Source organism: Eulemur rufifrons, chromosome 6 (genome assembly GCF_041146395.1).
Source record: "Eulemur rufifrons isolate Redbay chromosome 6, OSU_ERuf_1, whole genome shotgun sequence".
NCBI classification, from domain to species: domain Eukaryota; kingdom Metazoa; phylum Chordata; class Mammalia; order Primates; family Lemuridae; genus Eulemur; species Eulemur rufifrons.
This window is the reverse complement of record NC_090988.1, coordinates 65,147,673-65,159,942: the sequence shown is the minus strand read 5'-3', so window position 1 is coordinate 65,159,942 and position 12,270 is coordinate 65,147,673. Positions and strand designations below refer to the sequence as shown.

The 12,270-nt window shown below is 46.3% G+C and overlaps 1 protein-coding gene across 1 annotated transcript in view; it reads right to left on the bottom strand.

Moving 5' to 3' along the window:
• INSC (INSC spindle orientation adaptor protein) overlaps nt 1–12,270 on the bottom strand; it is a 126,988-nt gene that overhangs the window by 59,702 nt on the left and 55,016 nt on the right. The window contains exons 3-5 of the mRNA XM_069469638.1: nt 6,341–6,686; nt 5,275–5,327; nt 4,227–4,350 (exon numbers count right to left, since the gene is read on the bottom strand). Of these exons, the coding sequence (XP_069325739.1) occupies nt 4,227–4,350; nt 5,275–5,327; nt 6,341–6,686 (523 nt within the window). The remainder of the gene's footprint in view (nt 1–4,226; nt 4,351–5,274; nt 5,328–6,340; nt 6,687–12,270) is intronic.

The following is a 12,270-nucleotide window of genomic DNA, read 5'->3' as shown; positions in this document are numbered from 1 at the left end:
GAATAGGAAGCCAATTCTGAGCCGTGGTTGCAAAACATCCTTAGAGTTCACTTAATGACCATAATATTTTGAGTAATTTCTGAACCTTCTGGAAGCAAAGTCTAAATTGCCCGTGGTAACTTCAGAAGGACCCACAAAAGGAGTCAAGGTTGTTATGTGGGAGGACGGCTTTGTGAAGGCAGGAAAGGACTTCCCCACAGACGGTGGACCTCCCCCAAGTGACCCAGCCACAGTCCTGCCAAACCACAGCCTGGGTGGGGTTTCAGCAAGGCCACCTCTGCTGGTCTTGCTCCCACTCCTCCCTCTCACCTCACCGAGAGGGTGGGGATGAGCTGTCTGACTGGGCAGTTGCGAAAAAGGAAGTGAGTATGCTCAGCTTAGTGTCTCCCTCTCTTCTCAGGAAGGTCCTTCTGGTCTGACCTCTGTCAGGGGATAGGTGCTTGTCCCTCAGGTGAGGCCTGAGATTGTCCAGCTCTGCCTGGGACAAGGAGGAGAAATTTAGTGGTGAGATGAAGCTTTAACAAGCTCTCTTAGCCACAGAGCCAAAGCTATGTTCCCCGATTAGTTTTATTTTAAAAAGGTGATATTTAAACTAAAATAAAAATTATTGACTCAGTGAATAGGTGAATGAACATAACACCTATCCACATGAAGCTGATCAAAGACTGAAAGATATAGGCAAGCATCAATTTGTTCAATACAGAGTCCCCTAAGTTGTCTTCAAGTAAATCAATTTTTATAAGTCAAGTCTTCTCCCCTTAACTCTCACACGGCTAATCCTTTATTCCTATATAGACTAATCATTATTGTTCATGAATTTCCTGTTAACATTTAAGTCTTAAATTTTTCCCTCCCCACAAACTCGTTCAATTATCTTAATAAACAATTAGGAGATTAGGAGTCTTCTTTAGTAAAGCTTGTTGTTGGTTTCTCTTAAGGCAGAGCAGGTCTCTAGTGAATAAAGCAGATGGCACAATCAGGAGACTACCACCAATTGCTCATGTGTTATCACATTTAACCCCTAACCACAACCTACTGTAGAGGTGAGTCCACCAGGGGTCAGAGAAATTAAGTAACTTGCCCAAGTTTGCATAGCCAGTAAGTAGCAGTCAGGATTTGCACCCTGATATGCCTGCCAACTCTATGCTCAGTCACTGCCCCACAATGCCCACATTCATAGACTTACATACCATCAAGATTGGAAGAAACCTTACAAGTCATTCAGCCCAAGCTCCATCTTCTACCTATGTCCCCCCAGCCATGGCTCGCCCATCTGAGTAATGGGGAGTTCCTAAGGCAGCCCCTTCCATTGTTGGGCAGCCCTGTTGCTTCACAAACTTCTTTATACATGGGATATTCTGTAGATTTGATCCACTGGCCCTAGGTCTGTCTTCCCTTTGGGGCCCCCAAAGCACAGAACCTTGTAGGTAGCAGAGTGCCCATCCCTAGATTAAACATCCCTGCTCCTCCAACTATTCCTCACAAACTGTGATCTTCAGCCCCTCCCCATCCTCCTAGGAACTTCATATGAGCACAATCATTGTCAATCACCCATCTAAGGCCCAGAACTGGACATAATATTCCAGAATGGAGCGGACCTGTGCAGAATAGTGTGAGATTATCACTGCCCTTGCTATACAGAATATGTCACCACATACTCGTGTGTGTGTGTGTGTGCGCACACGCACGCGTGCACATGTGTGGTGGGGGAGAAGATTGCTCCTACATGGCTTCCTAGTGCTAAAAGAGTATTTCCCAAATTGCATTTCTTGAAATATCAGCATCTTAGAATAATTAAATAGGCACTTTAATAATAATAATTTGAAAATTCTGTGACCCTATAAGTTTGGAATATACCACTTAACCTTCTATGCCAGGTACTGTTCTGGTCACTAGAGATATATACATGGACAACACACAAAAATGTCCCCATATGTGGAGGCTACAAGTCAGACAAGAAACACTATGAGTGTGTGAGGACCTTTTGGAAGATTTGCAATGCAGAATGGCACATCATAGGAGAAGTTCTGATGCAAAGAAATAGATCTGATTTCATTTACATCAAGACATCCCAAATATAGGATCCTGGTATAATTACCAGCATCCTGGAGAACAGTATTTGAGTCACTAGTTTAGGAAACACATGCTTACATCACTGAACACAAATTACCTTGTCTTCAGCCCATATATTTTCTGCTGTCACCGCTGTCCTGTATGGAAACCTTCTAATGTAAAAAGAAGCTAAAGATCAGCTAAAAAAATATTCTGAGCATGGCAAGCTCGGTCCTTAGGAGAGCTTAGATGACACCTTGGGACATTCTGGCAGGGAAGGGGGAAAGCACCAGGAAAGGAAACAAATATGCAGATGAATAGAGGACAAAACTCTGCTGATCCCACCAGGGGAGCAAGGCAAATGAGGGACCAAATTCTAGCAGAGGAGTAGCTGATCCTGTTCCGCTCCCAGGCCAGGCTTCAGTGATCCCACTGGTCAGACGTGGCAGTGGAGCAGGGGACAGGCAGGGAAGTAGGAGCACCGGATAAGAAATTCTACCCTGAATAAGGTCAGAATGAAGAAAAACCAGAATGGATCCAAATACACAGACCAAAAGGTCCCAGTAGGCTCCCGGCAGGCCCGGGGAGCTTTTCCCAGAATCTCATGAACTAGAGCACCAAAGATACCCCAACCCTTTGCTCCCTGGTAGAAAGAGCTGATGACTAGTTCCAAACCCGGCTGGATCTTATTGACAATCCAACTTACCATTTCCATTTCAGCCCTTTTCATTGAACCTGGCACTTCCAGGCAGGTGGTTACAAAACCGGCATGAAGAGCAGCAGCCGGCCCCTGTGCCCCTGCTCAGACGTTCCTCCAGGCCCCCCGCCCACCGCTAACTTCAATATTCCCCACTCATCACTTCCTCGATTGCTTCACCTATTTTGGTCCCCATGTCCTGTGGGTCCCTCTGGACTTGATGGTTCAGTTTGGGGTAGGAACCCCAGCTTGAACCATCACCCATCCCAACCTGGGATGTCAGCATTGGCTCATCAGTATTAAGTGCCTTCCCCAGTGTCCCCAGCCTTAAGCCATCCCTCCCCATTGTCCTTGTCAGGGCAGGGAGAGTGGCATCGGAGGACCTTTCTGTGGTTGGGAGGGCGAGAAGGCCTGGGACCAGCTGCACTGACGTGGGGTGCAGGCCCTGCGGGAGCGAGGAGTGCGGACTGAGGCAGGACGGGCAGGTGAATCAGCCCAGAAGGGCCGGGACCCTGGACAAAATGAGCCACATGCTCAGGAAAGAGAGAAAGGAAACTCTGGGCTTGGCAGAGAGGCTGAGTTTGGAGAGAAGCCAAGATGGAAAGGGATTTGTTATTTGTGGGAAGCTTTTATTTGGTGGTGGGAAAAGAATGGCAAGTATGTAACACAATATTTCTGTAACTATAAATAACATGTAAATACATTTCATAATGAGAACCATATGGAATCTGCTTTACTGGGAAGCTTCTAAAAAAGCAAAGGGCAAGGGAGGGAAATAACATGTATTTAACCCCCACTATGTACTAAGCACCTTCCATGTGGTTTTGCTTAGTCCTGTCACTTTTCTCCTGGGGAAGGTTTCTCAATATACAGATGAGGAAAATGAAGCTGAAAGAGGTTAAGGAGCTAGACCAAGGTCCCAAGGTGAACCACCGTTTGAAAATAGATCTGTCAGGCTCCAAAGCCCTCCCTGTCTTTCTAAAATCAAACATGAGCCTGCCTAGAGGCAGGGGCAGGACTACAGGACCTTTCTAGATTCTTCCCTGTTACCAGAATTTCCAGAATTGACTTATGCTTGGCAGGTACCATAAGTCCTTCGGGATAGTAAGATCCATTGGGTGCACTATGAACAATAACTCAACAGAGAAGATTTAGGGCGGTGGGGACAATATCGAAAGTGTGATTGGGAGATGGCACTGCCAATGCCGTGCTGTGTGACCTTGAGTAACTCCCTCCCCTCTCTGGGCTCCCATTTTCACATCTGGAAAATGCAGAGTTGGGTCAGATGCTCAGGAAGCCTCTGCCCAGCTTGCTGCTTTGTCTTTCAGATGCTGGAATTGATTTCGGTGGTCTAAGCAGGATGCTTCCCAAGAAAGGCCACCTCAGCAGCTTCCCCCAGCCTGGCTCAGCCCCTCCGTCCCCCTTTCCCCCCAAGTGTCCCCTCGACACCCTTCTCCACAGCCCGGCCTGCACTGACCTGCACCTCCCGTGTCAGGGCCAGCTCCAGCAGCTGGCCAAAGTGCTGGCCCAGCGTGCTCAGGGTCTCGCTCACACAGGCCTTCATGGACTTCAGGACATGCTCGTTCTCCACCTGGAGGCACCTGGGGAGAAGGAACCATGGTGTGAGCCACTGGGAGGGGCACATGGACCACACAGAGCCACTGCAGGGGCCAGATCTGGGCCTGCTCCAGGCCTGGCGTTGGGGTGGGGGTCGGAGAGACGGGAAGCCATGAAGAGGGGAGCCGCAGTGCCAGGTATCTCCAGTGCTCACTCTAAAGACATATGGCAAAGTCTATGGCCCTTGAGGATTTTCTCCCCAGATGGAAACACAGAGGGGGATCTGGCTCAAATTTACCCCTGTGGCCTGAGAATGTTCCACCCGGGAAAACCAAAGACCCCATGGAGCCCTAGGGGATGCCAAGGTCCAGGTTCTCCCTGCAGAACATGGGGGCTGGGAAGGGTGAGGGAAAGTGTCAACACACACCCGATGTGTATACATGTAAGGCTGAGTGTGTGTATGTGTCTGAGTGTAAACTTATGTATGTTTATGCACTCGAAACATGGAGAAGAGGGTGTGGGTGTATTTCTGTGGTTGTGTGAGTGTGTGTTTATATATCTGTGTATGAGCAAGCGAGTGTCTGTGAACATCTGTGTCATATGTCTGTGTGTTTAAGGGTTTGCGTGTCTGCTTTCACCTTGCCTGGACTCTTGCCTTGACTTTGGGGACTAGGGAGCCTTCCCAAAGCTGTGGGAACCCTTTTCCTTGTTACCAACTCCTCGAAAATCCTCCTTGTTCCTATGCCCAGCCCTCTCCTCTGCCTTTTGTCTTATCCCTAGGGCCAGAAAATGGGGCAGAAAATTCCAAAGGAACCTTTTAAGGTTTCTGATAAAAGTCAGGAAAAGGAAACTCCTAAACTATCACCAGTTCTCTCCACTCCCACTCTCCCTCTGGAAGAAGATGCCAGCGCTGTCCCCTGTTGCAAGACAGGCTAGCAGATCTTGGGAGACCCAAGGTCCAGATTTACCTCTCCGTGACTGCTGAGAGCTCTGAACATTTCTCCATTAGCAGCTTCTCAATCTGTAGAAAAGTAGATCAATTTTATTCAATTCAATAAGCATTGATTGAGGACCAACTGCTGTGCCGAGCACTCTGGGGCATTGAGAGGAAGAATCAAGTTATCTGACTTGGGGAACAGGCACTTGATCTGTAACACAGTGTGATATGGGTGGCAAAAGAGATTGTTGTCAGCTGCTTTGGGAGAAAATAAAAATAAGAAAATAAAACTGAGCAATTAGTTATGCTGGGGTGTCTGGGATGCTTCAGACAGGAAAAGACATTTCAGTTGGGTTTTGAAGAATAAACAGAAGTTTACTGTCTGCAAAGTAATGGAAGGAAAAGTTTGAGGCAAAGGGTAAAGCATGAAGGTAAAAAGCAAATGACAAAGGAAAGAGAAATAATGACAAGGGAGATTTTCAACGGTTCGCTTTGGGCTTTGAGAAGAAAATTCAATGTCATGAGCCGTGGAATCAGAAAAGCTTAGGCTGAATCCTGTTGAGACCATTCACTGCACAACTTTGGGAAAGTTATTCAGCCTCTCGGAACTTCTGTTTCCTCATCTGTAAAATGAGGATAGTAATACTGATATTTTTAATCAACTGCTTTAAATGTTGTACATGTAACAATTCATTTAGTCTTCACAATGAATCTGTAAAATAAATGCTATTATTATACCCATTAGGATGAAGGAACTAGAGCAAAGGGAAGTGAAGCAACTTGCCAAGGTCCGCACAGCAGAGCTGACATTTGAACCCAGCTAGTCTGGCGTTAAAGTTAACACACTTAACTGTTGTGCAGCTTCTCACAGTGGTGGTGCCAACATCACAGGTTGTGCAGGTTAAATGGGATATGTGTAAAAACACCTAGCACGATGTCACACATTAGGTACTCAGTAAAGGTCCTTCCTGTCTTTCTTCCTTGCTTTATTGGAAGAAAAGGCAGGAAAGGTGCACATTCCACACAATTCAGACCCACTCTGCTCGGAGGCATCTCCACTCCCAGAACGCACCCACCCTCATCCCAGGGCAGCTGACCTGGCCCATTTCCTGCGAGGGGCTCCTGCTGACAGCGCTGTACTCGCTGACCATGGAGCGGGCGTGACAGGTGAGACGCACACTCATGCTGTGCACGCGTGCCCAGCGGTCCTGGGCCAGCTTCTGCCCGATCCTGCGCAGCTCAGTGCTGATGACCCAGCCCCGCTTGAGCAGCAGCTGCAGGGGGTCTCCCGGGCCAGGGCCACCGGCCAGGATGAGGTCACCCTGTGCGTCTTCCTCCAGGCTGATTGGCTTCGCCTGCAGGACACACATGCACTCACACTCCGTCATGAGCTTCAGGTCCTCCATCCAGCGCTGGACTGAGTCCACCTGCATTAGGTGCAGCCTGCAACCAGGAAACAGCACCAGGATGACTATCAACACGCCACAATTTCCAAAGATTTCCCTTCCAGGCCATTTGATGTTTACTAAGCACCTACTGCATGCTCAGCACTGTTTCTCCCATTCATGAACTCACTTCTGGTTATCTCCATCTTACAGATAATAAGCCTGAAGCACAGAAGTTTTGATTGCAGGTGATCAGACAGACAATGAAGTCTGACAGAGTAGCAAATGGTCTTTACAATAAGTGGAAAATGGAAATAGCCTAAATATCATATAATAGCTACATTAAGTGGGCTATGCTATAGCTACATGGTTACATAGTATCCACTTACTTATAATAATGCTTTCCAAAAGTTTAAAGCAAAAAAAAAATGTATGTGACAATAAAGTGGAGAATACAGTATGAAAAAATGTAAATGTAAGCACACAATTATTATAATAAAAAAATTTTAAGGTATGTCCAGAAAAAATATTTAAAGGAAAGACATTAAAATGCTAAAAGCTCTTAATGGGTGGTAAAACTAAAGGCTTTTGCTTTTTTAACTTTTCTTAAATTTCCAAATTTTCTATAGTGAGCATGTATATATTACTTTTATAATGGAAAAAAATTAACTTTATTTAGTACAACAGCATGAGAATATAGATTAGATTCTAGTATCTTAAGCAAATAAAAATCACTCTAAAATTCATTTGGTCAAATAAAAGTTAGTAATAACAGTTCATGAATGAAGTATTGAATATTTGTCAAGGGCCTTGTATTTAATATCATGTAAGTTCCAGGCATTGAAGGAAAAGTAGAGATGAAGATGTCAAGTCTCTACCCTCAAGGAGCTTTTGATCTACCTAAAGAATCAAGACAAGCTAATGAGAAGTTAAAAGACAATTACTATGTGTCAATTAAAAATAAAACTTAAAAAACAAAAGAAAACAAGACAACAATGGATTTTGTCATCATTTTGTAACGGAAGACATGCATAGTTAATAATTAAGGCTGAGCTCAACTCCCTTTGTTTTTGGCTTGTAATAGCCTTCTGATTAGTATTTCTGTCCTAATCTTACCTGCCTGAAGCATTCCGTACCTACTACCAATTCACTCACTCATTCTCCGACTATGTGTTCTGTGCCTACCGTGCACCAAGTGTTATTCTAAGACAGACTATAGCAGCAAACGAGTAATCACTTCCCTTGTGAAAGTTACATTCAAGTGAGCAGGCATTCAATTTTCAAAATAAATAAGCAATGTATATAATATGTTGGAGGCAGTAAGTGCCAGGAAGTAAAAGGGAACAGAAGAGAAGGTTAGAGAGTGCGGGTGGCGGAAAGGGGAGTGGGCATTGCAATTTAAAATAAGTGGGTCAGAAAGGCTCATTGAGAAAGAGACATTTGAGCAAAGACTTGAAGGACATGAGGAAGGGAACCATGTAGCTATCTGGGGGTAAACTGTTCCAGGGGAGAAAACAGCAAGTGCAAAGTCTCTGAGGCAGAAGTGTCCTTGAGACATGTGAGGAATAGCAAGGAGGCCAAAGTAGCTGGCGGAGAGCTAGCTGGGACCTGAATGAGTCAAAACTCCCGGGGCTAAGACAGGAGAGTTTCTATGACCTGGCTCCAACCTCCCTCCCCACACACAGCTCCCTTTTCCATCTCCCCTGACTTTAGCACCCCTGCCATAAACATGCTCTCCACACTCCAGCTACGCTCAGCCTCCCCGTTTCCCACACTCACCACTCTCTTTCACAATCTCCTGTGCCCTGGAACACTCAGTTGTCTCTCAGACTGAAATCCCCTTTCTTTCCTCTCTACCTGGCAGACTCCTACTCACCCTGCAAGGCCCACCTCTCACATCACTGCCTCTGAAAAGCTGCAGCCAGAACTCACCAGTTCCTTCCCAGGGCCCCTGCATCCTCCATTGGAGCACTAATAGCATTCTGTTGTCACTGTGTCTGGCTTGTTGCCAGTGCCCGACATATATCAGTCACTCTGTAACTGCATGCCCGCGAATGTGTGGCGAAGTGCCAGGCACTTCCTGGGATACATCTATACCTATGCAGAAGACTTCATATGCCTCCACTATTCGTGCTGCCCAGAAAGCGTCCCAAGACTGACATGATAGGAAAGGGGATATAGAGGATGAAAAAACATATGATCATTGTGTTCTAGAGACACATGACTGGGAGGCAAACTGACCTAGGGGCTGCTAAGAGGCAACAAATAAACTAGTCAGTCTGGCACTGACTCAGTCACTCCCGCACTGACTCAGTCACTCCACAAGCACTTTGCAGTGGACATCTGTTGCTTTGTCTGCTCAGCATCCCCTCCTCCATCTTCTGTCAATTGCAGAGACAAGTTACATCAGCTACCTCCTGGGGTGGCTGCCCAAGCTTCAGCTGTTCCCTCCTCTTTGGGAAGAGCCCCTCCTCCCAAACATAGGGGTGGTCCACCAGTGGCCATGTCTGAAGGTGTGAAAACGCTCCTGGCTACAGTCGGTGGTGGATCAAGGGGTGGCTCCTGAACCAAGCTGCACTAATTCAATTCCTTCTCCCACACCGTGAAACTTAGAACCAAGAGTCACAGAGACAGGGATGGTTGCACAGGGGACATGGCAATGATGGCAACTTCACTTGTTCCAGGAGAAACTCCAGGATCATCTGGGGAGTAGGAGATAAGTCCAAGAGTTAATTTCTATTGATTATAACCAAAAGAACCTTTGCTAAAACACAAGTCCACAAATAACTAAGTGGAGTCAGTGCCATCCCTTAGAGTAAAGGTCTTCTGGGAATTCAAGGGAGGAAGCTGCCTCTTCCAGCTGGAGGTCAGGGGAAAGTGCTGGAGGAGACGCTCAGAGAGCTAGGGAGGGTTTGGACACATCAAGACAGTGGGAGCAAACTCCAGGGTAGGGCAGTCAAAGGGACAATGAGGAAGTCCCTTGGACTAGAGTCCCACATTCCAGAAGAGAGGGAGCCATGAGGAAGAAAACCAGAAATGTGGATGGGGTGTGAGAAGCCTTCAATGCCGGAGTAGGGCTGGGCATTTACACTGAAAGCCCTGAGAAGCTACAGAAGGGTGGCAAGGCAGAGCAGCAGAGGTGGGGACTGGTGGGGCTGGAAGATGGCCAAATGGGACCAGCACCTGGCACAAAGGAAACCTGTGTACTGGGGTGGCCTCTCAGCACACCTCTCTGAGGAAGAGCTCTGTAATCCTCTGAATGGAAGAGCTGACACCTCCTTACTTCTAGCCTGGAGGGGAAAGAGCCAGGGAAGAGGCAGGAAAGGAGAAAAAGGGAGTCAGAGCCACCAATGCTTGAGGCCTGGGCCCATCCTAGGAGGCCTGCTGAGACCCAAAACTCATGTATTTGCTAAACCTTTTAATGCACACTGGAGGCATACTCATTTCTTGCTCTTTAAGATCTTTAAGAAATAGGAAGAAAGTGAGATTTGAGAGGCTGTGTTAATTAAAATCCTAGTCGATTCATCACTGTGCTGGTAGGAGAAGTGAAATGACAGAACTATTGATTTCTCCAGGAGCCTAGTGTTTGTGCCTATGAGTGTCTGTGTTTGTGAATATGAATTCATCTGGGTGTCTGTCTATATTATCTGGATGCCTGCATCTGTGTGTCTGGGCGTGAGCTTACATATCCCTCTACCTGCACAAATACTTGGATGAGTGTGTATGTGTTTACAGGTCTCATGTCAAATAAACTCGATGATTAAAAGTAGAGGGGTGTGGGGCTTGAGCATGGGCTGCAGTTAGTGACTCACTTCCAAAGAAAAGAGGACAGAAAGAGGAGAAAAAAGGTAACTTTACAGTGGGGAAACCTAGCAGACACTACCTCTCCAAGTGATCACGGTTATGCTCACCAATGATAAGCCATGTTGACAGCACGTACCTCTGGTATGATATGATATGCCACCCTGTGGAGTTCTTCCTCCCAAAACACATAACCTCAGTCTCATAATGACAGAAACATCAAACAAACCCAAACTGAGGGAAATACTACAAAACACCTGACCAATACTTCTCAAGACTGCCAAGGTCATTAAAAGCAAGAGAAGACTGAGAAACTGTCATAGACCAGGGACACTAAAGAGATGTAATAACTAAACTTAATATGATGCCCCGGGTGGAATCTTGAAGCAAATAAAGAACATCCTGGAAAAACTAGTGAAATCCAAATACAGTCAGCCTTCTGTATCCACAGGTTCCACGTTGAAAATATTCAACATGAAAAATAATAATAATAGTACAACAATAACAAAGAACACAAATTAAAAAACAATACAGTATAACAACTATTTACATTGCATTTACATTGTATTAGGTATATAAATAATCTAGAGATGATTTAAAGTACACAGGAGGATGGGCACAGGTTCTATGCAAATACTACACTCTCTTACAAATGGGACTTGAGCATCTGTGGATTGAGTGTCCATGGAGGTGCTGGAACAAATTCCCCACGGAAGTGGAGAGACGACTGTAATGTGTGGAGTTTAGTTAATAGTAAGGGGCCAATGCCGGGTCCTTAGTTGTGACAAATGCGCCGTGGTAATGGAAGACACTAACAAGCAGGGACACTGGGTGTGCAATGTATGAGAACTCTCTGTACTGCCTTTGTAACTTCCTGTAAATCTAAAACTATTCTAAAGTTTAAGTTTATTTTAAAAAAAACAAGATGGGTGGAGGAGTTCAGATGAAATTCTTTCCCCCAGGAAGAACGTCACTCCCCTTGCATCTCCTGCAGCCGTATCGCGAGCTGAGACTGGCAGTCTCCTGGCTCCGTATGGGGAGCAAGCTCCAGTGGACCAGCAGGTGCAACTTGGCTAAAGAACGTGGAAGTGGAAGGAAAGGGGGTCCCCAACTGGGCTGGGGATAGAAGTCGTTCTCTCAGGGGAAAGACCATTGCTGGCCTCACTGCCTTTGCCTTCCAGTCGCGCCCCCATCATCTGTCCTAGAGCCCACCAGTGACTAATCCCAGGAGAGCCTCTTAGACCCGTGCCTCCTGTGCTTAGCTACCTCAGGGGACCCTGTCTCTGGGGCCCCTCTGACTGGCTCAGAGTGACCCAGCTCCTTCCTTAACCGCCTGAACAGACAGACCTGGAGCCAGAGCTTCCTCCGGCCTGAGCAGCCCACGGCGTGAGAGGGGCTTGGCCAGGCAAAGCCATCGAGGCTGGCACACTGGCACGTGGGGGTAGAAAGCACTAGCTCTGCTTCTCATCATCTGTGTGACCTCAGGCTGCCGCTTGTTTGATTTCTTTTCTCTGAAATTTTTGTGAAATTTAACGTATGTTCATAAAAGTGAACAAATGATAATGTTGATCTACAGTCCGATAAATTTCCATAAGATCAACACATCCATACACCCAGCAAACACAAAAAGAAACAGAATTATTACTAATACCCCAGAAGTCTCCCTTACGCCCCCTTCTGGTCACTCCCCAACCAGAAGAACCGGTGTCCTGACTTTCAACATCACAAATTAGTGTTTTGAGTAAGTCTCTTACTTACTCAACCTTACTGAATTAACCTCGTTCAGCCTCAATTTCTTCATCTGTAAGACAGAGATAGTAATAGAACTGTCCACACAAGAT